This window comes from Sturnus vulgaris, chromosome 10 (assembly GCF_052056855.1).
Source record: "Sturnus vulgaris isolate bStuVul1 chromosome 10, bStuVul1.hap1, whole genome shotgun sequence".
In the NCBI taxonomy this organism is placed as follows: domain Eukaryota; kingdom Metazoa; phylum Chordata; class Aves; order Passeriformes; family Sturnidae; genus Sturnus; species Sturnus vulgaris.
In genome coordinates this window covers 24,993,766-25,020,395 of record NC_142252.1, presented here as the reverse complement: position 1 = coordinate 25,020,395, position 26,630 = coordinate 24,993,766, and the positions used below count along the sequence as shown (strand labels likewise).

The window sequence follows — 26,630 nt, the reverse complement described above, 5'->3', positions numbered from 1 at the left end:
GGGAGGTTGCACCAGGCAAGTCTGTCACAGCTAAAACAGTACAGAAAAAACCTTTAAAACACTACTACTAGTAGTAGTACTAAAACTATGTATATAATGCAAAATATCTGGGTCATAGAAGCAGCGTTGGCAGTTTTTTTACAGATCTGTTGTGGCACTTAGTAGTTCAAAGCTAACATGTGCTTGTAGCTTTGGCAGGCTCCAAGTCCCAGGTTACTGGGCTGGGGAGCTGTGAAATCCAGCCCAGGGTACAGACCCTGGCAGGGCTGCTCTAGAGCTGGCTGCTCTCTGCTCCTGCCTTTGCACTCCCATTTTTCCCTGAAATTTATAAAGTACAAAATTGAAAGAGGAGTAATCTTGCTTTGCTGTGCTGTCCTCTGGGAGCAGCCCGGAATGTGACAATTGGCTTCTTCAGCTGTAGTTTACTAAAGAATATTTTCCTTTATCCAGTCCTATACGGTTATGTGACAAGATGTTAATTAACTCATTGTTTCAGCTTAATTTTGTGACAATGCTATAATTATATCCCTCAATTGTGCCATGGAGTAATTGCTGTATCTCTTCCAACTTTCGTATTGAGATACGTTATTGGTAAACTTTGAGTTTGGCAGAGGTGTTTTGAAAATACTGTAAGGAGTCAGTAATTTTGTGTTCCTTGATTTAAAAGACAGCCGTTTGGCAATTTCAAGCTTTGAGACTGCCCTGTCAGTGTAAATAGAATATTGATTTTATTCCATTTCCTATCTCATTAGAGTCATTGTCATGAGGATGTATTCACGTTGTGTAATTATCTGTTCTTGCTGACAGTTCTCATGTCATTGAGACTGGTGTTTTCAGCTTCCACTTTCTCTAAGCATAAAAATAGCATTCTTCCCTGCCATCTTCTCCTTAGTGTTGGGCTTTTTGCCTGCCCAGCTTTCTACATCTTTCTTTGAGAGATGTGTGTGAATTGAGTTGGAGAAAACAGGGATGTCCAGCAAACCCAGTTAAAGGAACAGTGAAAACAGTGCCTCTTTGGGAGGGATTCTCAGGGCAGGGAGATATCTTATTTTTGTGTCAAAGACTGTAATGAGGAGGAAAAATGCATTGTTAATCTGTCTGTACATTTCTTTATAGCAATAAGGGGAAGTAACAGGTCTCTCTTCTGTGTCAGATTCACTTTCTTGGACATTTCCAGATAACCCTTCCATTGATTTGTGAGGCTGTTTCTTAATCATTTTCATTGACCCAGCTCAGGAGACAACGAAGTCATCTCTGTTACCCTCCTAAGGAATGACTTCTTAGTGTTCTTTCTCTCTTCTGTCTCTTCTGAGAATCACTTTTTAATTTGCTTTCAATCCTTGTATCCTGATATTCAGTGAAGGCAAGGTTCTGCTTTGGCTAAACCAATGTTACAGTATTCCCAAGACGAGTAGCAATTGCTTCCAAATTTCAGATTTCAAAAGATGAACTTTAAAACCCACCTGTGGATCACAAGAGTCTTTAGTACTGACTGCTCTGCTAGGTGGGGTCTAGAAACCATCAACCCATAAATCATTTTTAATTAAATGAAAAATAAAAAGTTCAATACTTTTGCTGTCCTGTCCCTATGGTTCTCCCTCTGGATTTGATGCAGTCCCTCCCACCTTATCAGCCACAGCCCAAAGGAGACATCACATGGACCAGCTGGGTTCTGCAGACAGTGTATCTTCCTTCCAGCACATGGAGCTTAGTGAGGACTCCTTAGTGACTGAGTATCACAAGAGAATTTCAAAGTGATGGGAAAATAGTTTATGCAGATAAAAAAGGATAATTCCATGCTAACATCTTCCTTTATTTAGTAGAGACACTGAAGCTAAACCTCTGGTCTGACGTCAGGCTTTATTTCTGCTTGAAGGCTATTTTTAAAGCTGACATTTCTGGCTCTTTTCAGGTAGACAACAAACTGTGACAAAACACTTCAAGTAACCCAGGAGTAAAGCACAGTTTGGGAGTCTTACCGGGAATATTTCTCCTGTCAATACACGTGAGCACAAAAGCTAGTTTTCATCTGTTTTCATTTCGGGTGCTGCCTTCATGCTCTCTTTCATTTCTTGTTAGGGGTGACTACTCGTGTAATGAGAGTGAAATATCTTGCTTGGAAGTGGTGGCCTTTAACTTGCATTGGCTTCAGCGTATAAAATGCATCAATTTACTGCTCTAACTCTTCTTGGTGTTTGGAAAAATCAATGCTTGGTATGGATTGGTTACCAAGCTAATGAACAGGAGAAAAACCTGCTTAGAGCAGTTCCACAGCTTTGTGGTAGAACTCTTCTTGCTGGCATTGGCAGCACCCTGTCCTGAGGGTCTGACAGGGAACAAACATTCCTAATAAAATAGCACAAGTCATTTTGTGCAGTGCAGGAGTGATGGTGGGAGGATGCAGATCCAGCTCTCATCTGTGGAGGATGAGTTGCAGTGCACCTTGACTGAGGGCTGGCAGATGTGTTTAGGCTTCCAAAGGTGCTCTGATGTGCCGGCAGTCCTGCACCAGGCTGCAGGGATGCCTGGGGGCACACGGCCCCAGCAGCACGTTCTCTGCTTTCAGATCTCTCAGTGCTAGTCTGTCATGGCTGGGGAGCGTGGCACAAGAGCAACAACCAAACTGGTTTGCCTGGACACTTGTTACAGAATAAGTTTTCAAGACCTAAGAATTCGATATCCCAAGCACTATGGAGTACTGACTGCTGCTGCAGCATGACCCTAAACTTCAGAATTTTAGGCAGTTGAAGCAAATGAGTGTCTGTGTTTACCACAAAGACACTTAGTTGTTAACTTGTGCTTGCAAGTAATTATGTAGCTGTTTGTCTCTTGCTAGCAGGGATTAAAAATGTGGCATGATTTCAAGCGTCCTGGCAAAGAACCCGCGGTGCCTGTTGTAATCTCATTAGCTCGTTAGGTGTGTTTTCCTTCCCCTGGAGTTGGTTGTTCTGATCACTATGTCCCTAGAAAAAGTCTCGCTGTTTCTCATCTGTTGGTTTGCATCCACGCTGGCAGCATCGCTCCCCAGGGTGTGATTCTGGAGGCTGTGTCAGTGACCTGTATTGGAGGGCGGTGGGAAATAGGAAGATGATGAAGCAGCATCTTCAGAAAGACGGGGATGGGAACAGTCTTGCCCTTGTCACAGGCGGAGGATGCTGTTGGGGTTGCAGTGCTGGCAGAATCCCCGTCGTTGTTGGTGTCAGTGTGTCCCAGGCAGTGCTCCGTGCTCCCGGCTGACATCCTCAGGAGGGGACAGGAGCTGTAGCTCATTATTCTGGAATTGTATTGCAGGTGGCACCAGGCTGCTGTGCCCGAGCTGGGCATCTGAGTGGCGGAGTGAAGGGAAACCCATCCCGAGGGCAGGGTTTGCCCTCGTTGCCGCGGGGTTTGCGGGGTTTGCGCTCCCGCCGCCCGGTGCCGGGGGCACAGCGCTCCTCCCTTCGGGCCGGGCCGGGCCGGTGTCCCCCGAGCCCTCGGCGTGGCCGCGGTGCCGCTGGCCGCGTCCGAGCGGGCGGTCAGGCCCCGCCGGGGCCGGGTCTCAGCGTGTCTCGGGTCCGTGCTCAGGCCGGGCGGGGCGGTGCCGGTGCCGTTCAGCCGCCGGGGAGCCACGGCGGGAGGTCAGGCGGCACCGGGCCCGAGCCGCCCGGAGGGCCGGCGGGCGCTGCCGGTGTCGTTCCCGGTGCCGTTCCCGGGCGGGTTCGCACGCCGGTACCGCCGGGCCGCACGCGCGGGCCCCGGCGGGCGCGCTCGGGGCAGCGCGGCGCGGCCGGCGTCTGACAGGCGCGACCTTTCATAAGACGGCCCCCGCCATTGGCTCCCTGCCCGGAGTGTCGCTGCAACGCTCGCCGCGATTGGCCCGCGGCGGTGCTGCCGCCCGGCCCCGCGCGGGGACGCGGCCCCGCCGCCCGCAGCCGTGAGTGCCCTGCGCGGGGCGGCGGCTCGCGGGGCGCCCGCGCCGCCCGCTCGTAACGTGTCTCTTCTCTCCACAGGTTGGTACTAAGAAGTGCCTTTCCTGACGTCGCTGCTGCTTGGGACCGCTTCTAGAGCAGCCGCTGCTTTTGCCTTGCTTGCTGCCAGCTAGACTGCGACGACAGCGCTCCGCCGCTGCCAGCCCCGCGCCCGCCGGGAGGAGGGTCCGGCGCTGCTCCCCCGCCGCCGCTGCACTGTGCACTAAAGTGTGCCCCGAAGGTCAGAGCTCTGCTGCCCGAAAGCCAAGGAGAGGAGGAGAAAAAAAAAAAACAAACCCCAGCCTAAACCCAGTGTCGGTCGTTGCTCTAAACTGCTGCATCTGTCTATGCCAAACTAATCGATCCCGATTGCACCGCAGAGCCCGCTGCGAGCCCGCTGCCTGGAGGCACCTGCCAGCCACCGTCCCCGGGAGCAGCTCGGGAAGCGCTGCCGGAGCCCGCCACGGGCCCATGCTTGCGGCGGCCGCACTCAGGACGGGATGCTGAGCACACGGGGCTAGTCCTGGCCACGCTCCCGCAGGCGCACCTGGCTGCCGCTCCCGGCCTTGCCCGAGCCCCGCTAACGGTGCCACGCTCTGAACTCTGGTGACACAGCTCTTCCTCGGGATTGCAGCCACCCAGTTTTACACGTACTTATTTTAAAATAGGGAGCGGGGGAAAATAGTGTTCTGGAGGTGGCACTTTCATCATTTCCAGTTTATCAGTTCAGATACTCGTTTGCCCGTTTTTATTGGAAATTTTAACTACCTGTAAAATCTAAAGATGGCTGTTAGCGTCACACCGATCCGGGACACAAAATGGCTAACGCTGGAAGTGTGTAGGGAGTTCCAAAGGGGGACTTGCTCACGACCAGACACGGAATGTAAATTTGCACACCCGTCGAAAAGCTGCCAAGTTGAAAACGGACGCGTAATCGCCTGCTTTGACTCATTGAAAGTGAGTAAATATTACATTATTTTCAAGGATATGTGGTTAAAGAAAGAAGCAGTTGTAGCCAGAGAAATCCTGCAGCCGAACAGGAGCAAGTGCTGGCTGCCAGCAATGGGCTGTTTTGCTGCTTTTATTTTATTGATGCTTGTCGATTTGCGTTGCAGCTTTCCTTGGGGGAAGGGGAAGGATATAGAGAACGAAGGGAAAATACGTCTGGCAGGGCTCAAATCCACCAGTATGGCTACAGGGGCTCATTCTTCGCCTCCAAATTATTCCCTGCCTGTAGCTGGAATAAAGGGCACTTCACGTAGAAACAGCAAAGTCACTGTGAGGATTCTTTGTTTTTAATAGCACAAACCACGTAAGCAATATGAGGATTTGTTTCCATCTCGTAACTACCAGCGGGTTGTTGGTGTCTCTGGACAGCTGATGGTGAACCTTAGAAGAGTGTTTTCCTCCCTGGGTTATTCAGGTGTCTGTGAGCACCCTGCTTGCCTTTCCAGGGTTGGCACTGGTGTGGTTATCCCATCTTTTTCCCAAGTGCACTTGCTTAAGGGAAGGACAGTTCTTAGCAGAAGGCAAGGTGCCTCTGGACATGCAAGCATGGCAGGAGCAGAGAGGGTTTTCAGGAGGCACATCCCAGCTAGGCACCATAAATGTAGGGCTGCTGTTCCACTGTAGCTGTCATGTTAGTGATAGGTGTTAGATGTGCAGGTCCCAGCTCCTTCCCTTGGTTTTTAATGATTTAAATAACCTAACACGTAAAATACTCGTACCACACACAGTACAGAATTAATCCAGCGGAGCCATGAAAAAGTCAAAACTTGGGAAGCAGAAATCTGTCTGTCAGTTTTCTCTAGTGCGATTTTCTCTTCCTGAGCCCCAGTCCCTGGAAGTGGAGCCGAGTGTGTGGAGCTGATGCTGGCACAGCTGTGCTCGGGAGGGAGCTGGAGCAGCTCCTGCAGGTCCCAGCCCAGCCAGGGCTGACAGCAGGTCTCTGTAAATCCTCAGCATCCCGAGCTTCAAAATGTGTCTTGTCTCCAGTCAGGACACAGGGTAAAGCTTTACAGTGCTTTCAGGCCTGAAATGACCACTCCATCACCCCCAGCCATGGCTTAACTTGCAGACCCTGAAAGGATTTGTTTCTGTGTCATCCGGTTTGTTTTTAAATACGGCAATTACAACGCACGCAGGGTATTAATTTGAAAATATGGAAGTAAGATGTTTCTATGCATTAGGCATGTGCTGGAGGCAGGAGCAGAGCCAGGGCTGGCAGTGCCAGTGGGGAGTCCCAGACTCCAGTGGGGAGTCCCAGCGCTGCGGTGCCATCACGAGGACACGGTGCCAGTGTGTGGTGTCACCGTGGGGATAGCCAGAGCACGGGCCTGGCCCCAGAGGCTGAGCCTGTTCCTGAGTGAGGGGCTGAGACAGCCAGCATGGCTTTGCTGGTGCGGCAGCACCCGCAGTGTCCCCGGGCTGGTTTCCCAGCAACGTGAGTCTGGCCACCGCGGCCTGACCCCACTGGCCTTGCTCTCCTCAGCTGGAAACCGGCCATGGAGTGAGCCGGACATGATGTCAGCGCTCGCTGGAAGTGCCCTGAAATCTCAGTGCTGGTGGGGATGCTGGTGGTGCTGGAGCCGGGCAGCAGCGTGAGCTGGTGTCGGTGTAAGAGGGGATGGACCAGGCCTGGCCTGGTTTCCCCAGCCCCGGCAGCGTGACTGGCCCTTCTGCTGCTGTCAGCAGGGCTCTTCACTTCCTTTTTTAATGCAGGAACTGAGGCTGACCTTTGCAAAGCACTGCAAGGTCCGTGGGTGATAACGTGGGTAACGTTACAGCCTTCTGCGGATCCTCGGAGCAGAGGAGTGTGCTGCTGCCCTGTGGAGTCAGCGCAGGGGCCGAGCTGGGAGCTGGGAAAGAATCTGCTGTTTAAAAATACACTGCTGACCAGAGCTGTTTACTTGTGCTCATGCTGGAAGGTTTGCCAGTGGCTGAGCTGCTGTGAGCTGGAGAGGCTCCCGGCGATCCGGCCGTCCCCTCGCTGCTGCCCGGGGCAGGAGCCCGCCGTGTCCCAGCCTGGGCCTGGGGCTGCCAGCAGCTCTCAGCCCCTGGCCAGGGGGGTTCGTTAACTAGCTGTGCCATGGTTAGTTAACTAGCTGTGCCGTGGTTAGTTAACTAGCTGTGCCGTGGTTAGTTAACTAGCTGTGCCATGGTTAGTTAATTAGCTGTGCCATGGTTAGTTAACTAGCTGTGCCGTGGTTAGTTAACTAGCTGTGCCATGGTTAGTTAATTAGCTGTGCCATGGTTAGTTAACTAGCTGTGCCATGGTTAGTTAATTAGCTGTGCCGTGGTTAGTTAATTAGCTGTGCCGTGGTTAGTTAACTAGCTGTGCCGTGTACCAGAATACCCTGGGCAAACAGGAAATGGAATGTGCCCTTTTGGGGAATTCCCAGTCCAGTCCCCATTGCTGAAGCCATTGCTCGGTTTTGGTTTTGTTTCAGCTCTGTGTCAGTTCTGGTGTGTGCTGAGCTCAACCAGCTCTAGTCATTGAGTTACCTTGTCTGCAATATCCCAAACTTTAGATGTTCTGCAAAAGCAATTTAAGGAAATGCTGCACCAGCTCTGTCTGGACCTTATAAGGTCAGTCAATACTTTAGTACAGATAAAAAAGATTTTTGGTCAGGACATTCAAAAGTAATTTTTAATTTTTCAGTAATTCAATATGGATGTAATGTTCTTGTTCTTTACTAAAATGGTAGTACGCTGAAAAATTGACCCTAATGTTAAAATATTTGATTTCTTATTAATGTATATGATATTGGTATTAATTAGACAGCTATGCTTGCATTATCTCTTGGACATAAGACAGATACTTAGTCACGGAATTTTTCTGTACAAACTCCTGCATCTTGGCAGGATTTGGAAGGAGGTGACCTTTAAGGTCCCTTTGAGGCCGGTGTGATGCTGTGATGTGTCTCTCCAGGACTGTGTGTGTGTGCCCTAGGAGTGAGTGGCTGCCGTGTGGGGCTGACGTCAGGCAGGTGTGAGTCTGCAGAGCTGCAGCCCCCGGGGCAGGGCTCCTCCGAGCTGGACATGGCCCGTGTGCTCTGCTATATTTAGAACATAAACAGGCAGGGCACATCCTCGGGAGGGGACCCTGTGGCAGTGCCCTTCGCCTCTGGCCCTGGCCCAGGTGTCCTCTGCAGGCACAGGGACAGAGCTCAGTGAGTGCACAGCCACTACAGCCGAGCACCATCACCCTGCCCTGCCCGGCCAGGAGCAGGCAAAAATAGATGCCAGAAGTGAAACTTGCAGCTTGTGTAAAGCACTTTTTTTTTTTTTTCCCTAAATTATTATTTCCCCTTCTTGTGAAATGAAGGCACAAACTGTGTAGGGCTAGAGCAAGGAAAGCAGTGCAGCCTCCCGAGGTTCTCTCCTGTGCTGTGTGTGGTGGCACTGGGCTCTGGACACCGCCTCTGCTTGGGACACACCTGTGGGTGCACCTGGCAGCTCCTCCTTACCTGTGAGCAGCACGAGCAGCCGTGTTCACGGGGAGCACGGGCAGCAAAAGGCACCAGGCCCGTGGTGTGACCTCCGAGGTGCTGCAGGAGGTCAGGGCTGGGACAGCCCCTGCGAGATGTTATCATCCTGCTGCCTAATTAGTGCTAATGAAACCTGCAGGGCTGGCCTAGGGGAGCACATGAATCGAGATGAACGTGTGTGGGATAATCTGGCCCTTAGATATTAGGAGGATAATTTTAAACTAAGAATGATTATGTAGTGTATTCAAATTATGCGCTGGAGCGGCTGAGTCAGCTCCAGCTCTGGCTCTGCCTTGTTTAAATGCCGTAGGATTTTTTTCCTAAATTTGGATGCCTAAAAGCCTGTTAGACTGTCTACAGCAAAAATAAGCTCGAGTTCCTAAATCAGGAAACTGGTTTGCAACAGAAATTTGATTTTACCATATTTTTGAATTTTATTTTTTTTTTCTTGGAAAAATAAGCCTAAGTAGAACTGGTTTTTGAAATTACGTTAGCTTCGTCAGATGTTCCGATAGATGAGTCATCCGCGTTTCCTGAAAGCTGAGATAAAGATGTCTGAACAATGGCGAGATGGATGGCAAATGCAAATCTTGTGGGAGCTGCAGATGCACTGAGGACACCCGGCCCTGTCCCTGTGGCCAGGGAAAGTGTCACACACAGCAGAGGGACAGGGGCTCAGGGAAAGTGTCACACACAGAGCAGAGGGGCTCAGGGAAAGTGTCACACACAGAGAGGGACAGGGGCTCGGCACAGCCCCACACCAGCTCTGTGTCAGGGGGGCTGCTGTGTCCCCAAACGTGCTGCTGTGTCCCCAGACGTGCTGCTGTGTCCCCAAACTGCTGCTGTGTCCCCAGACGTGCTGCTGTGTCCCCAAACTGCTGCTGTGTCCCCAAACCTGCTGCTTGGAGCTGATCTGGAGCTCACGTGGTGAGGTGGTGGCTGGTGCACGCCCGTCACAGCCATGGCTCTGGAGATAACTGCACAGCTCCCACATCAGCTCCTGGTCTCTTGAGTTATGCTCCTGCTAAGGCAGCTCCTTCATGTTCGAGCTGGGTGTCCCAATGAAGTGTAAAAGCTTTTTTTAGTCTTTCTTCAACAGCTGGAAAGCCTTAAACTTCCACATTTCTCTGCGGTTTTTTTTTAATTCTAAGAAAAAGCTGGAAACCAGAAGTGTAAGTCACTTGGGTGATGATGTCTGAGGTTGAAGCTCTGGTGCCTTGTGTCTGAGACCCATGAGCACTTGGTATGATAGTATTTTATCTTCTGATGTAGAAGTGTTTATTCTTTTTTTAAATAGAACGCATGAACTCTGTAAAAGTGACTGCCACTTTTTACCAAGAAGGCTTAAAAATATATAAATGTAGCAGTACTATTATTATTATTATTTTTATTATTATTGATGAAATTGGTGAGCATCTTATTTCTTCCACCTCAGAGAGGTAACGTTAGTTGTTCAAGTCTCTCCACTTTGTCACTACTTCAAAAAAAATACTGATTTTTCTGACTTGTTGTTCCCCTTTGTGTGACACCTAAGGATGTAGAGTAAGAACCTTATTTCATTTAATACAAAGAAAAAAAAAATCCCCTAAGCCTATTGCATTAATCATGTTGAGAGTGGCAGATCATGGGTCTGATTCTTCTTGAATGAAGGCAAAAGAAGAAACTCAGGTGATTCTTGGGTAATTTTAGCTGTGTGGCATCCCTGGAGCGTGGGGCAGTGCCAGGACTCAGGGTGCAGAGATGAGGTGAGGCTCAGGCCCGGGAGGCAGATGGACACATGGCTGATTCCAAAGAAACTCGTAAAGCAGTAACCCGTGGCAAAAAATGAAAACATAAACAATGTTCAAATTCCTGAGGTCTGATTTGCCATTTCTCTCCTCTCCAGCCTGTGCGTCTGCCAGCAGGCTGAGCTCCAGAAGAGGAAGCAAAGGGAAAAGTGGCAAACAGTCGGGAAAATGGGGCAATTGTTAGGCAGAGTGGCAAATAGTCCATTAGCAAACCAAACAATTGAAAGCACGTGTGTTCCTCTGTGGGAAGATAGATGGTGTTTTGAAATCTTATCAAGGTTTTGGACAGAGGAGTTACAACTAACTGCAGCCTTCACAGCTCATTTTACAGCTCCAGCTCTGCCTCGGCAGAAGGAAATTAAGTAGAAATTAAAACATTGCACTGCAGCATTTGCACTGTCATTTTTTAAAGGCTGTGCATAATAGAAACCAGCGTGGGCTCCTGTTACAGTCAGGAACTCTGCTGGGCATAGTCAAAATCACTAAAATTCTGAACTGGTTTGCAGGGAAGATGTGAAGTAGCATAAAATAAGAAAACCTCATGTCAGGAACATTCAGCCATTTGTCCCGAGCCTTAACTGAGCGATCAGGAGCAGCCTGTGGGGCCTGTCTCCTTCCCAGGATGACCCCAAGTGTCTGTTTTTCCAAATACAGATGCCTTGTTGCCAAGGCTCACTGAAATTTGTTGGAAGCAACAAATTACATTCGAGACCGAATGATCACATCTGTTTTTTGACTCGGGAGAGACGCTGGTGTTTCTTTGTTGGGACTGCAGAGCCCAGTTATTCCAGCTGGATGTTATTTAGGAACTCCTGCCCCGGGTGCTGCTTAGGGGAGTGTGTGTTTCCTGCAGGAGCAGCTCCCGTGTGCTGTGCCTGAGGACGAGCCTCTCCTCCGGGTGAGCAGCCAAACCAGGGCCCTCCCCAGGTGCTCGTGTCCATCCAGCCCTGCAGAGACAGACCCGGCCGGGCTTTGGGCTGTGCCTGTACCCGGCAGTCCCCGATGGATGCTCCGGGTTGGGTTGTGCACCAGGGCTCCTCCACCAGGGCTGCACTCAAACCAGCCCCTGGAGGAAACAGCAAGAGCTGCTTCTATCCTGAGCCAGAGCTCTGTCTTGTCCCCCATTTCACGGTGCCACTGGGAGGATTACTGCTGTTGAAATGGGATTTAAGTCGACGCTGAATTGTCAGGTCCTGAAACGCAGGATTATGCAAGTAAGAAAACCTTCAGGTTCATGGTTGGATTTATTGAAATACTTGTGGCTTATCCTCTTCATTAGGAAACATCTCAGGGTTTAACTGATGCAGAACACATATGGAGGTAGTTGAAAGCAACTGCAATGTTTGATCAAATAAAGGAAAATACATCTGATGAAGTGGATTTTTAAAGAGGAAGAAGAAATCCGGTGTATTAGCAAGCTGCTTCCTCAGATTGCCTCTTTGTTATACTCCACTCACTGGATAAACTTGTCATCTCTGGAGATCCCAAAAAGCTCTCTGTCTTTGCAGAGAGGGGATGGTGGGGTGGGAGTGCTGTTCCAATGGGAGAGTGCTGATGGTTCCGAAATTTGCTGACAGGAGCAGGAGGGGGGAAGGGGCCGGCTGGGGGAGCAGGTTTGGATCCAGATTCCTCTCAGAGCACTTCAAGTGCCGTCAAGTTCCTGGAAAGACTCTCTTCAGCTCCAGATTTCTCTGGACCATTCCTAACTTGGCAAAATAGTGCAAAAAATTAGCAAAAAGAGAGAGTGCTGTTTGAAAAGAGGAGCAGTTCTGGGAGGAAGCAAAGCTGGTTACTTACTGTTGGTGTGATTTCACTGAATTTGCATGGGTTAATTCCAGGCTTACACAGAGTCTGGGAGCAGCCAGTAAACCAGAATAGCTGCAGGTGTAGCAGGTAACTATCACTTTACAGGAGTAAAAATCACTGTTTTCTGCTCTTTCTTTATCCTGCTGGGATTCAGGCTAAAAACCTGTACTGGTTCAGTGCTGGTGTTCAGTACTGGATGAGGAGGAGGTTGTGTTTTTTTTAATTTGAGAGCATCTTTCCAGCTTGTCTGGCTCAGGGAGAGGTTCTCACTTCCCAGGAGCCTGGCAGGTTTTTAGGTGTGCAGTAGCACAGCAATGTCAGGAACAGCACAGTTTTTCTTACCTTGTTCTGTTATATAGGAACAAGAGCGTGCAATTTTAACTGAAGTCTTTCAAAAAGAACAGGCAGAATGAAATGTTTTATGTGTCCTTGGGGCTTGCTGCAAACTGACATCGGTGAAGCAAACACAGAGTGGAAAGGAGAGTGCACTTGGTTGGGCTCTTTGTGCAGAATTTGGCTGTCAGCAGGCAGCAGCTCGGGGCACATTGTGCCACCAGAGACAGGGTGAGCTGCAGCTGGGGGTGCTGCTGGCTCTGCTGGCCCTGCCCCTTCTTTACAGTGCACTCGGTGTTTAGAGCCAGCTGTAGATGGGAAATTGTGCCTGGAAATTCAGCTTTTGGTTGTGGAGCGTGTTCAGAAAATCATCTGCATTGACATACCATTGCTTGCCCTGGTAAAACCTTCCCTGCAGTGAGCTGAGTCAGGAGACAGCCTGGATGTCTGCAGTGTCTGTAACCAAATAAAAATGCAGGTGAGCTGGGAAAGCCCTTGACTGGGCAAACTGAAGGGTTAAAGAGTTCATGCTCATTAAACACTCCTTAGAGGAAACAGAAGAGTCAGTTCTTTGTATCTGCTACGTTATTTACTCCTGTTGTTGGTTGTCTGTGGAGCAGAGACAGGTGCTTCCCTTGCACGATGGATGGATGGATGGATGGATGGATATGGCAGCTTCAATTCCAAGTTCCTTAAAATGCAAAGCTCTTGTTGACAGTGTAGAACAAGGAATTGTTTCATAGAAAAAGAATTAATTTGTGTTTTAAATGTTTCCTGGAGGGGTGTGGGGGGGTTGGTCAGTCCAGGCAGCACCTCTGCAGGCTGGGCAGTTGTTTTAGGGAAGTGATGGTGAGTGAAGCTGCAAATGGCAAAGCAGATGTGCAGCACAGAGCGAGCTCTGCAGCCACGACCAGGGTTTGGGTGTTTCTCTATGGCTGCATTGAACAGGAGGAAACGGGATTTTTTATGACAGTGGTGAAGGTGATTAAGTCTCTAACTAGAAGAGAAGACAAGGCAGGAGAGAAAGAAATTAAAGGGAGGGACAGAAGAGAGACAAAAGGCTGAGGAGGTCAGAGGCTGTTTCACCACCTGGCAGATGACACAGGAGAGAGGGCTCTGAGTGAGCAGAGGGGAGGGGAGGGGAAACAAGAGCAAAGCACAGGACAGGAGATGAGGAGATGCTGGAGGATGTGGTGTGAGACAGGCTCCACGATTCCTTCACAAAATGTGTTTGTCCCCAGGTTCTGCCAGCTTCTTACAGCAGATCTTTTGCACCTAGTTCCAAACGTGGTTACTGGTGTGATTAAATATATGTAAAGAGAAAAATAACACTTGCTGATGGATTTTATTTTTTTTTCTTACCGTGGAGGAAAGCACACCTAGTTTTGCATTGCTGGAATCCTTTAACATTTGGCTTCATTAAGTGTCACTGAAAATCAGAGGGGAAGTGAGGTCTCCTGTTCATGTTTAGTCCATTGGCTGAAGATGCTGCTAATGTTTGTAACAATGTAAAATATTTCTACAGAGCACTTGTTACGTATTCATGGTGTAGATGTTTCCGGTGATTGTAGATACCTAAGGAATTACACTGAAAAAGTAGCAGCAGTGGAAGGTTGAAGTTACTTGTTATACTTGTCAACTGTTTTGTTCTGGGCCATGCACACACTGTAGGTTGTGTGTGTATGCATGTGTGCTCATTGTATATTATATATAATATATGTGTGCTCATTGTATATTATTATGTCTGTATGGATGACCTCTCCAAGCTTTTTTCAGGTTGTGTGTTTTGTGTGTTGACTTTGGGTTTGTACACAAAAAGGAGCCTTCAGAAGCTGCAAAGACCTTCTGTGAATTAAGAAGCTACTTTATGCTTAAAAAAATTAAAAATAGCAGTTGCTAAAAATACGCCCGTATTTAATATTTAAAATTTGGAAAGCACTGCTGGATTTTATGGTTGTCTGGAGTACAGCCATGGGTCAGTTGTCCAGCACCATCTGTAGTTGTTCCATTCTTTCCTCTCTGGTCTGTTTAAATGACAAATAATTAAGTGTTACTGAGTGACTGCTCAAGTTCTGTTTTGATCAGCTGACAAATTACTTGGTTCAGCTTGTGCTCCTTCATGTTGTGTCAAAGCTGTGTGAGCCCTGGAGCTGCAGGGACTCCCAGGGGCAGTGGTGCCATGGAAGAGCAGGATCAGCAGTTGGGAGCAGCACATCTCCAGGCCCCCTGGAATTCCTGGAATTCCTGGGTGTAATGGTGAGCAAAGCTGGCACCATGAACTTGTTGCTTTGTAGGGAGGTTGTGGGGTAGAAAGTTTTCATTTTCTATCTCATTCCTTGGCTGTTTTACTACTTTTAGAGTGAGCCAGGTCTCTTGTGAAAAAAAAGGGTCATGGAAAAGAGAGGAATTCAATATTTGGTTTATTTCCTTGTAATACTCAGAAATAAGTTGTTTCCTCTCATAGATCTAAGTCAAATATATTAAAAGAGAATTTAGGTTTTTGAAGAGCAAGCACCTGTAAGGCAGCTCTGCAGCCCTGAGGCTGATGCTCATCTCTGGAGCTTTGATTCTGCCTCACACATGCTGAACTTGGGGAAAAAGTGCTTCTGCAATGAGATCATGATACACCAGTCCTCCCTCTGAATGTTCCTGTTTGTTTCATCGGCTCAGTTGGCTCCCACACGTGGAAAGTTTTTCATTTCCCACCAGCTCTGTGGCTGAACAGTTGAAGTGAGAATGTTTGCAGGTCATGGAGGTGTGTTTGAGCTCACACACACAGTATCTGCAGGGGTGGCATTTCCTGCAGCTCAGCATGCACCAAGGGTGGTGACACTGCCAAAATGTCCTAACACACACCAAAGTGCCAGGAGCAGAAACCACAGAATCGTTTAGGTTGGAAAACACCTCCGAGATCACTGAGTCCAGGCTGTGCCTGATGCCCACCTTGTCACCCAGCCCAGAGCACCGAGTGCCACCTGCAGTCAGTCATTCCTTGGACACCTGCAGGGCTGGGGGCTCCCAACCTCCCTGGGCAGCCCCTTCCAGTGCCAGACCACCCTTGCTGTAAAGAAATTCTTAATGCAAATGCTGCTTCCTACAGAAAGGCTGCATCTGTAAAACAAATACTACTCCTCCTTGCTTTTCACCATTGGGTTGAGGTTTTGTCTCTTGGTGCTGGGTAACCTGTGGGGCTGGGCCCAGAGCTGGGCTTCCCTCTGGAGGAGCAGAGCTCTGCTGCTGCCTGCACAGCTCTGCCTTGGGACAGGACACGGCATTGTCAGTGCCCACGTGAAAATAAACTATCAAAGGGAATTCTGACCACAGAGCAGTGCTTGGCATGGTTTGTGATTATTTAACTTTAGAAAAATAAATCCTGCCGCCTGTGTTTCCCACTGGTGTGCTCTGAGCTGCTCTGCTCACAGCTCAGGCAGCGTGGCAGGGGCAGATGGGTCTGCACCTCCCTGTTCCTGCATGCCCACGTGCTCTGGGGCCTTACAGACACTGAGGAACTGCTTCTGCTGGTTATGTGTTCTTTCTGCTCCTCTGGTGGCATTGTCACCTATTTTATAAGCTTTTCTGAGCGTGTTTCCCCTCGATGTGTGACTGAGAGTTGAGCTTCTCAAGACTTTTGCATCAAATATTCACCGTGCAGCCACATTTCTGAGCACACAGAGGCTCTCACCTGGCCCCACTCTGTGTATTTGTCCTAACGAGGAGTTGCATTTTTAGAAGTAAAACCTATGCAGAGGCTTTAACAGAGAGAGGCTGGAGAGCTCCTGAGAGCAAGCAATGTTTCCTGGTAGCTGTAATTGTATTTGCACTGCACTGGTGCAGACAGAGCACAGAGATAGTGTCTTTATTTGCACACTGCCTTACAGTGGGTCTTTTGTTCCCTCATTTTACTGTCATTTTGTTTCATGTGGAAAGCGAGCAAGGCCAAACCTCTGGGGTAGAAGGTAGCAGGGGTGCAGTGTGTGATTACAGCAGTGCTGCCTGTAAGAGATGCTTAAATGAGTGCACACATCCATCAGGCGGCTTTGTCTTTGTGAAATATTGATCTGCAATATCAATGTTAAGAGGCCTGGAAAGCACTTAGTGCAGGAAATTATTCCTGAGCCGTATGAGAAAAAAAACCTGTGACTGATACAGGGCCTGTTGAGCCCTCTGTGCTGCCTTCCCCCCCTTAGCAGTGCAGCACAGAGCTGAGCAAGGAATTCAGTGTTGGTATGGGCTGAAACCTCCAGTTGTGGTTGATGCTTCCATGTGCAATGTTAATGATTATTGGATCATGTCATGGGCGTGTCAGTGGTGGAGCCAGACACTGACCCAAGGGCAGGGAGGCTGGACACTGCCCTGCCTCCTTTTGTGGGCCCAGCTGACCCCTAGATGAGAAATTCAGCAGAGAGTGCTCGTGGTCTGTGTGCTGCTGACCCCCCAGATGTGAAATTCAGCAGAGAGTGCTCATGGTCTGTGTGCTGCTGACCCCCCAGATGTGAAATTCAGCAGAGTGCTCATGGTCTGTGTGCTGCTGACCCCCCAGATGTGAAATTCAGCAGAGTGCTCATGGTCTGTGTGCTGCTGACCCCCCAGATGTGAAATTCAGCAGAGTGCTCATGGTCTGTGTGCTGCTGACCCCCCAGATGTGAAATTCAGCAGAGTGCTCATGGTCTGTGTGCTGCTGACCCCCCAGATGTGAAATTCAGCAGAGTGCTCATGGTCTGTGTGCTGCTGACCCCCCAGATGTGAAATTCAGCAGAGCATGCTCATGGTCTGTGTGCTGCTGACCCCCCAGATGTGAAATTCAGCAGGCTGCTCGTGGTCTGTGTGCTGCTGACCCCCCAGATGTGAAATTCAGCAGGCTGCTCGTGGTCTGTGTGCTGCTGACCCCCCAGATGTGAAATTCAGCAGAGTGCTCGTGGTCTGTGTGCTGCTGACCCCCCAGATGTGAAATTCAGCAGAGTGCTCGTGGTCTGTGCTCTGCATGCTCCCCCTGTGCCTGTCTCTGCTGCCTTGCCCAGGACACCGAGCTTCCTTCCCTGCTCCCTGTCCTCTGCTCCTTGGTTTTCCGTGGAGCTGTTAAGTGCTTCAGGGCTGGTTTGTTTTGGTTTGGTTTTTTCTGAAGGAACATGACAAGTGTATCCCAGAGGCACAGTGGGCTGCATGTGAGGTCCCAGTGGGGCCTCCAGCCCTACCCTCGTTCAGGGGTGATTCCTGCAGGGACTGCAAGGGAGTTTATTTGGTTAGGAAGCTTTTACTGTGCTTCATCGAACACTTGAAAGGGAAAACAAACCTGATGTGTCAGCCTTTGTTTACCCACGACACTTTCCCTTTCCTAGCCTTGCTTGCTTCAATTTGTTCTTTGTTAAAGACTTTTAACTCTCCGTTTCCCTTCTGATGTCGAATACATCAACATTTTTTGGTATCTTTTCTTTTGTCCTTGAGGTCTGAATTACTTAGGTTGATCCTCCCTGTAAGAATTTTTGAACTATAAATTTAGTTTCAGTTTCTTTATTTCTCTGCTGCTGTACCCTTTGTTATTTATATCCTTTTCTTCCCTCATTTGCCTAAGCAGTAAAAAACTATTACTCAAGCTTGTCATCAGTTGGCCATGGTTTGGTGACTTTCCTTATCTAGCTTCTAATTATTTCAAGTTTATCTTTTCTCTTGCCTCTCTGGATGATGTAGTAAAATCTTAGGTTTGTGTTTTTCTAGTCCCTTTACTAACACCCAGTGCTGTTATCCCCTCATCAGTGATGGCACAGACCATATTTCAGCAGTAATGGGTACTTCTGTTGCCATCAGGGAAATCTGATCTTCCTTTCAGCTTCCCTCCCCACTCCTGAGGCTTCTGCAAAGTGTCTCTGTGATCTGAATAGCAACTGGCAGGAGGGCCAGGACACCCATGGTAATTCCATCACCAGCACAGTGCTCTGCAGGGGATTGTGGCTGGTGTTTTCCTGTCCAAGCTGAGCACTTGGGGTGTTCTCCATGCTGAGGTGGAGGAGGAGCTGGGCATGTGGGCTGATGGGGTCCCAGTTTGACTGGGGAAGCCTGTGCAGGAGCCTGCGGGGTTTGGTGCAGCAGGACACCCAGGACAGGCTCCTCTGGCCAGTGCAGTGCCCAGGGCAGCGTGTCCTGTGCCTGCCCTCCCATCCCATTATCCCATCATCCCATTATCCCATCATCCCATCCCATTATCCCACCCCAGTGTTCTGACCATCCTCTCCCCTCCGCCCCACTCACATGCTCACTTTTTTTTGTGCAGAAGTGACTAAGCTTCCTGTTATTCCACTCTGTCAGATTTTCCCCAATCCTGCTGCTGTGTTGGGCAATATTTACTTGCCAACAGCTCGTGCTGCTGTCCCGCTCCGTTCTGTTCCCACACACCTCTCAATTTGTTCTTTGCGGCCCTCAGGGATGTTCACATTCACTCCCTTGGGTTTATTTCCACTAAAGGCAGGATTTATAAAGAGCTGTGAACCCCAGGAGAAGTTACCTGGATGCTGCAGGAATGCACAGACCCTGTTAGGTGTGTGGAGGGAGAGCTGCACTTTGGTTTGAGATGTGAGCCCACCTGGCGTGGGTGCAGCCCATCCCTGGCTGATGGGTGTGTTTGTGTGCACAGGAGAATCGCTCCTGCCTCGTTGGAAACCACAGGCACACTTGGATTTAGCAGGGCTTTCCTTCAGGTGATGGGAAATCGAAGGAGCTGCTCAGGAGAGGGATTTCCCTCTGCAGCTCCAAGGGCAGCTGGAGGGGCTGTGGGAGGTGTGTGCTGGCTCTCCCTGGCTGGCAGGGTGGGCAGTGCCTGAAGGTGTCTGCCATGGGTCCCCTGAGTGCAAGGGCCTCTCCCAGCCCCACACGGAGCCCCTGCACCAGGACAGGGAGCTCAGGGGGGCAGGGGTGTCCCCAGGCCAGCACCCTGCAGGGCTCATGCACACCTGGCCCCCACCACGTGCCTTCACTGGGAGCAGCAAACAGCCACGGGCACCCAGTGCTGCTGGTGTAAAAATAACCCCCCTGCAGGAATAAACAAGCTATTTTTGTGTGTTAGGGGTGGCCGTGCAGAGCTGACTCAGGGCCTTGCCTTGTGCTGCCACCAAGGGTTTATTGAGCCATGCTGAGCATTTCGAGCAGCTCGGGGCACTTCCCGTGGGGCTGGGAGGGAGGGATGGGTCGGTGGGGATGGCAGGGAGGGATGGGGATGGGAGGGAGGGATGGAGCCAATGGGGCTGGCAGGGAGGGATGGGGTCGGTGGGGCTGGGAGGGTGGGATGGGGTCAATGGGGATGGCAGGGAGGGATGGGGTCGGTGGGGATGGCAGGGAGGGATGGGTCAATGGGAATGGCAGGGTGGGATGGGGTCGGTGGGGATGGGAGGGAGGGATGGGGTCGGTGGGGATGGCAGGGAGGGATGGGGTCGGTGGGGATGGGAGGGAGGGATGGGTCGGTGGGGATGGGAGGGAGGGATGGGTCGGTGGGGATGGGTCGGTGGGATGGGGTCGGTGGGATGGGGTCGGTGGGGATGGCAGGGAGGGATGGGGTCGGTGGGGATGGGAGGTGGCTGTGCCCCGACTGGGGCTGCCAGGCACTGCTGTGTCACAGAGCAGGGCACAGCCCAGTGCCAGCTCCTCAGCTCCCTGGGAACACCTGCTGGAGCTGCTGCCAGCTCGGGCCCTGCTTGTGCCCAGGTACAATTCATTAATTCATTGCACGGAATTTCAACAAGTGGGGAGAGAAACTTTATCTGGAAGCAAATAGGGACACAGGGCTCGTAGGAAATGAATAGTGCCTGGCAGAGATTGGGTGTGAAAAGTGACACATAAATGTCACAGCATGAAAAATAGTTTCTCATATATAGAATTAAACCACTCGTGACACTCAGGTTACAGCAGGGGACAGCTACACCAGGGAAGGAGCATCTCTCTTTTGTTTTACTTTTTAATGCCACTTTATCACTACAACAAGTATTAATTTGAATTGTTTTACTTTGCACGTGTTGAAATTCTGTCAATTACCAAATTCCAGGGCACTGTACCCATTAGGCTCCATGGATTTTATGGTGGTGACCCGTGCAGAAACAAAGGCCAAGGCTAACAATTCTATGTGATAATTATGATAATTCTATACGTGATAATTATGATATGGTAGAGAGTTAAAAGGAGAAGAGCTGTGTTCAGTCTGTCTTGCACATTTAAGGAAAGATGCAAGCTAGTTTTCTGTCAACTTAATCTTTATCTTTTAATGATTGTTCTTTGATTTTCACTTCAAACCGGGCGGTATGAGCTTTAAAAAAAAAAATAAAATTCAAAGTGCCCAGGCGTGCTTAATTGCTAGCCAAAGGAAAGGGGAAAGGTGTGGGGTAGGAGGGTGGGATGTGGTGGCAGGGGCACACAGCAGTGCCCTTAGAGGGGCGATCTTGGCAGTGTCTCAGGGGTTGTGGGGGTGCCCTGGGGTGGGCACAGCAGTGCCAGGGGTTCTGCTGACCTGGGGGTGCCTTTGGGCACCAGGCTCGTGTGTTGCCCTCGTAGGTGGGTGTGGCTGGGTTCATTAATTCCTCCTGAATTGCTGATTAAGGGGCTTCTTTCTGCCTCTGCTGGGAAGCTGCACTGAGTGATTTTAAAGAGGTGTTTTGTAGGAAATCACTGTCTTGTCAAAAGTTCCCTCTTGTGGAAAACAGGTGGAATTTTTTCCTAGAAGTTGTTAAAGATTCCCCATTTTTGTTTTGTTGTTTTGTTTTTTTTCCAAAAGAGAAATTCTTCAACTTTATTTCTTTCCTAAAATTCTTGTTGGACAGTGGCAGTGCTTTCTGCCTTACTCGAGTGCATTTGTGGGTTTGTCCTTTCAGTCACAGTGGGATTCTGGCTGGAGGAGGCATCTGGAAGCTCTGAGTGGTTTTCCTTCCATTCCTGTGTGAACTTCTCCTGTTCTTTGGGTTTGCAAGGCAGGGCAGCACAGGCTGGTTCCCCACACGCTGCAGTCAGTGGCACTGTGCTGGTGACAGCCACCACCCTTCTGTCAAACCTGTGGCTCAGCCCACGCTGCTCTAAGGGGCTCCATGCCCCCCTCTTACCTGCTGTGACAGGTGTCAGTGCTCCCTCGGCCCCCTGTGGAAATGGATCTCCAAGCTTGGTGATTTGTGGTGCAGTGACATCAGAATAAATCGCTTTGGAGCTCCAGTGCCACGAGGGTGATGTGCAGCCTGCTGCTGTCCTGGGTGCCGAGTGTGCTGTATTGGCCTCTTTTTGTTTTATTACTGAATGGAGTGAACGGCCTTCATTTGTTGATCTTTTAACTAAACAGTACAGAGAAGCCAGAAGTGTCCAATTTTTGGTTTCCAGAGGCAGAAGCTGTGTCAGCAGCCAGAGGCAGCCTGTCTGTGGGTATGGCACCCACTCAAGTCTGCCTGCTGCTCTGAAAGCTGGGGGGTCTGTAATGCCCAGGAACCTCTGTCCCAGTCCTGACAGCTCTCCCTGTCACCTCCACAGCCACTCGGGGTTATTTTGGCAGTACTGGAGGCGTGTGGTGATTAAGTGGAAAGGTTTGGATGTGATCAAGCAGTGTGTTTCCATCTTAGGCAGTTTATTGTGTTGTAAAATGTCTCTTGCACGTGTGCGGTCAGGGACCTGGAGCTGTTTGCATTCCTGAAAATCTCCGTGCTCCTTTCAGGGATTTCACAGGATGCCCTGCAGCCCGTGGCTGTTCCAGCAGAGGAACGTGCTGGGTTTGTTTTGTCAGGTGCCAGGCAGCCCTTGCAGAGCCACCCGTGGCAGCAGATTTCAGCGTGGCATTGCTGAAAGAGAGTCAAGATCATTCCTCACGCTGCTGATCCAAACCTGTGATCCTTTGTACACTCTGGGGAAAGTTCCTGAGCTGAGAAAGCAGCTGCTGGCTTTTCCAGGTGCAAACAGCCACTGCTGCCACAGTGCCATGAGCCTGCCCTGTACCTGTCACAGGTACCTGTGCTGCTGCTGCCCACCTGGGGGGTCACTGCCTGCTTCCCACATTCTGACAAAAGTGGCGTCTCAGAGCAGAGCTCAGGGGATTAATTTGAAATCAGGCTTTGGTATTGATCCCCAGAACAGTTCCCAGTTGGATTCAGGGAAATGTTTTCTTTATCTATAAGGAGAGGTCCAGGCAAATTTCTTCTTCCAGCAGAAATTCTCTGTGAGGGTGGTGAGGCCCTGGCACAGGCTGGCAGAGAAGCTGTGGCTGCCCCTGGATCCCTGGAAGTGTAGAGGGCTTGGAGCAACCTGGGACAGTGGAAGGTGTCCCTGCCCATGGCAGGAGCATTGGAACTGGGTGATCTTTAAGGTCACTTTCAGCTCTAACAAGTCTGTGGTTGTGTGATGCTATGAAATTTCCCATTTAGAGCTTTTCCTCTCAGAGTGCTTTGTTTCACTTGTGCTCAGTTGTAAACTCAAATCCTATTTTGAAATTAAGTTTAATAACCTTCCCACATTTCAGTCAGAATTTATTGTTTCATTTCACTTGAATAAAATAATGTTTTAGTAATTACTTTCCCCACTAATGTTAGGGATTTACATATTTTTCAGTCAATAATATATTTGCTTGACAAATGTATTTTAATCATATTTAAATTGTATTTAAAACAGCATATCAAGATGCTGTACTTGCTAAAAACAAGGGAAAAATGCAGCTAAAAGGATAACAATAAGGAAATTCTTATATAAACTCTGTCAATAAAAACCCCAAACATGTGGATGTGCAATTTCAGGATAGGATTCCAGCAGTGATTTCCAGTGTCTGAGCTGTGGGGCTGCAGTTCTCAGCAATGCTTTTAGAGCAGCCTCTCTCCCATAAAAACCCAGACATAAAATCTGGCAGCCACTGACCTTCAGGCAGTCGGAGGAGGCTGCTGGGCAGCAGGGAGTGATTTATTGATGCAATGTTAATTTTGGTGTTGTTGCTGCCCTGAGCCTGACGCCTGCCCAGGAGCCTCTGGTGCTGTCCTCGTGTCACCTGGGCCCAGCCAAGGTGTGCCATGGGTCAGAGCTCCCCAGAGCTCGCTGTGCCATCATCTGCCCCAGCACAGCCCTGCCAGGCAGCCAAACCCCAGCCCCGTGCAAGTGCTGCCTGTCGAGGGCAAGAGTGCAGCAGAGCTCAGGGCTGCTGCTCCTGCCCCTCTTGCACCTGGCCCTTGTTTTGGAAACTGTGCACCCCTGGCCCTTCACACATCTGGGAGGGCTGGCTCTGTCCTGGTCACATCCAGCTGCAGGTGGGGATGTGGGTCCTGTCGGGAGGGACACAGGTCCTGTCAGGAGAGACACGGGTCCTGTCTGATGGGGCAGGGGGGTGTCAGGCTGGGGTACACTGTGCCTGGGGACACCTCTGGGGCTAAAGGCAGCTGTCAGGGGTGCCAGGCTGGGTACACTGTGCCTGGGGACACCTCTGGGGCTAAAGGCAGCTGTCAGGGGTGCCAGGCTGGGTACACTGTGCCTGGGGACATCTCTGGGGCTAAAGGCAGCTGTCAGGGGTGCCAGGCTGGGGTGTACACTGTGCCTGGGGACATCTCTGGGGCTAAAGGCAGCTGTCAGGGGTGCCAGGCTGGGGTACACTGTGCCTGGGGACACCTCTGGGGCTAAAGGCAGCTGTCAGGGGTGCCAGGCTGGGATCCCTGTGCAGTGGGTGCCTGTGCTGGGCTCAGTCCCGAGCTCTGTGCAGAAGGATCAGCACAGGGATGGTGCCTTTCTGCTGCTATTTATTTGCTTTGTCAGTTCCAGGGTAAATTCCTTGTGAAGGTTCTGTGTAGTGCTCTGTGTCGTGCCTGTCCAGTCACTGTCAGGGGATTACAGCTGTAAGCAGGAGTGTGGAGCACAGCAATCCTGGTACCTGCTCTGCATCCCACTCTTCTGGCCACTTGTGCTGGGCACCAGGGGACTCTGCACTGATAAACAGATTAAATCTCCCGTGTGTTTTACTTGATCTGGACATAAAGTCATTAATTCTCCTCTTAAATTGTGAGCTATTACACGCCTGAGTGAGGATCATATGGATTACCAGAGATTGCTCTAAAAGGATTTGGCAGCACTGGAAGCTCAAGGAGCAGCTGGAGCTGTCGCTGTGGTTCCAATGGTGCTGTGACCCATGTGCCACCCCTTGGGTGGACACAGCCCCTCGGGCTGGGCGAGGCTGCTCTTTCTGTACCCACCCGGAAAAACGAAATTCCCTCGTGTCCTGGGGTACAGCCCCTGGCTGGGGGCAGGAGGGGGGTGCTTGGGAGGAAATGAAGTGTTGCTCAGTGTCAGGCTGCAGAGTCTGTGTGTCCTGGGAGTGTCAGTATAAATTCTGATGGATTGATACATATGCTGTGTCTGTACAGACATGGGGATATACAAACATTTGTAGTAATACCAAGATCAGCCACAAATTGTATTGAATTTTTATATAAATTTTAAAAATATAAACTTTTAAAATTCATGAATACAAATAAAATTTACGGAGCTTAAAGAATTTATATAAGCACATCCCCATCCTCATGCCGCTGTTGTGGCACTGGGGATCATTCTGTGCTTCCTCGGGGCTGAGGAGGAGGAGGGACCCACAGACAGCAGGAGCAGCAGGGAGGGTTTTGCTGCTGAGCTGGTGTCTTTCCTTCTGTTTCATGCTGGCAGTCTGCTTGCTCTGTTTGCTTTTTTCTTTCTTTTTTTAAACCCTGTTGTATTTCATGGCAGTAGGACAGCTCTGTAGGAGTGCTATTAGCTGTGCAAGCCAAATGATCCATTAGAGGGCTTGAGGCTTTTATGTACAAGAATCACACACAAAGACGTCATTAAGTGGTCACTTTGGTGTGTTTTCACATGAAATGATTCACTTTAAAAAGTGTCTGCAGAGCGCTGCCATCAGTATCCCTGTGCCACAGCAGCAGCCCTGGGGAGAGCTGAGGGGGATTCACAGGGAGGGTGCCCTCACTCCCTTGCCCTGGAGATGTGTGTTGTCCCCAGCTTGTTGGGGATGTCCCAACCACAGCCCCTCCAGGGCAGGCTGGCACTGCCCCAGCTCTGGGTTTGGCGCTGCAGCAGCCCCTGGTTATGGTGTGGGAGCAGCTCTGGGGAGAGGTGCAGGGACCCCCTGTGCAGACACGCTGTGTGTGCTGACAGCAGCCTTGTGCAGAGGCTCCGTGATCGCAGCCCTGCCTCTGCCTGCCCTCGGGGGTGGAACTCACTGACTCATGGCCTGTAGTGCATGGAGAAGGCTTCTCTGAAAGTTATGGAAAAGGTGTCTCTGAAAGTTATGGAAAAGGTGTCTCTGAGTGTTATTGAAAGGGTTTCTCTGGATGTGGCAGGCAGCCTCAACACAAAGTGCCTGCAAACAGTTTGTTTTTAAAAAGAAAGCCATAGCTTACATGGAGTTAAATGTTTTCCTGTAAAACACATGGGCATCAGGATAAATAGTTTGACCATTTAGAGGCAATAGCTGATGGTGTGTAGCAGCCATCCTCCTGCTGGCTTCAGGAGGAATTTGTACTCCCTGACTGAGGGAGGTGTTTGTGTGTTTGTTTTGGGCCAGAAGAGTTCTGTGTGTTCCAGCTGCACTGGTGACTTGTGGCTGCTGGTTCCCCAGGCAGAGCCCCTGGCTGAGGGAACACCAGGACAGCTCCAGCAGCAGCCAGTCGGTACCACAGCACCCTCAGAACTCCACAAGTGTTTAAGTGACTGGAAATGATGTCAGGCATTAATAATTGTTCAGTAGTGATGGGGTGGTGGTGTTCAGGCCGGGCAGGTGGGATGTGCAGCACTCACTGCTGGCCACAAGGAGATTTTTCTTCTGTCTTTAGGAGGTAGCTTGTTAAATGTTAGAGGCTTGTTGGTCTGACCATGGATAGCTACTTAAAATTACAGAATCACAGACTTAGTGACTAAAGGAGCTTGCAGCCTCAAAAGGGAATCCCAAGAAAGCTTTTCTGTTATTAAATATGCAATCAGGGTGTTTTCTGGAAGATTATTATCAGAGAGCAAGAATTGCAGTTGTATTCCTAACATTTGATGTAGGATGTTAAAAGCAGGGTGTGCTGTGCTTCCCAGAAAACTGGTGGTGTGGGGAAGAGCCTGGTGGTGACCACACCCAGATGGGCACACTCCTGTTCACCTGTGCAGGGCTGAAAAATCCAGGTGTACTGTCAGCATCCAACACACCTGTCAGAAGATCCAAGTCTTGTAGAAATACCCTGTATTTCCAGGATGTAGAATTTTGGGAGTGATTTTTCCAAGGCATGATTGGTCATTTTCTGAGTTTGCCCCGCTTCCCA

The 26,630-nt window shown here is 50.0% G+C and overlaps 1 protein-coding gene across 13 annotated transcripts in view; it reads left to right on the top strand.

Moving 5' to 3' along the window:
• Nucleotides 1-26,630, top strand: part of MBNL1 (muscleblind like splicing regulator 1) — a 65,407-nt gene that overhangs the window by 14,685 nt on the left and 24,092 nt on the right. For 10 of the 13 annotated variants that reach the window (XM_088171121.1, XM_014886130.2, XM_088171120.1 and 7 more), the window contains one exon: nucleotides 3,990-4,904. The exons of the other annotated variants lie outside the window; for them this stretch is intronic. In XM_088171121.1, coding sequence (XP_088027247.1) covers nucleotides 4,731-4,904 — 174 coding nt within the window. In that variant the 5' untranslated portion in view covers nucleotides 3,990-4,730. Of the gene's footprint in view, nucleotides 1-3,989; nucleotides 4,905-26,630 lie in introns of those variants that run through there. 13 annotated transcript variants of the gene reach the window in all.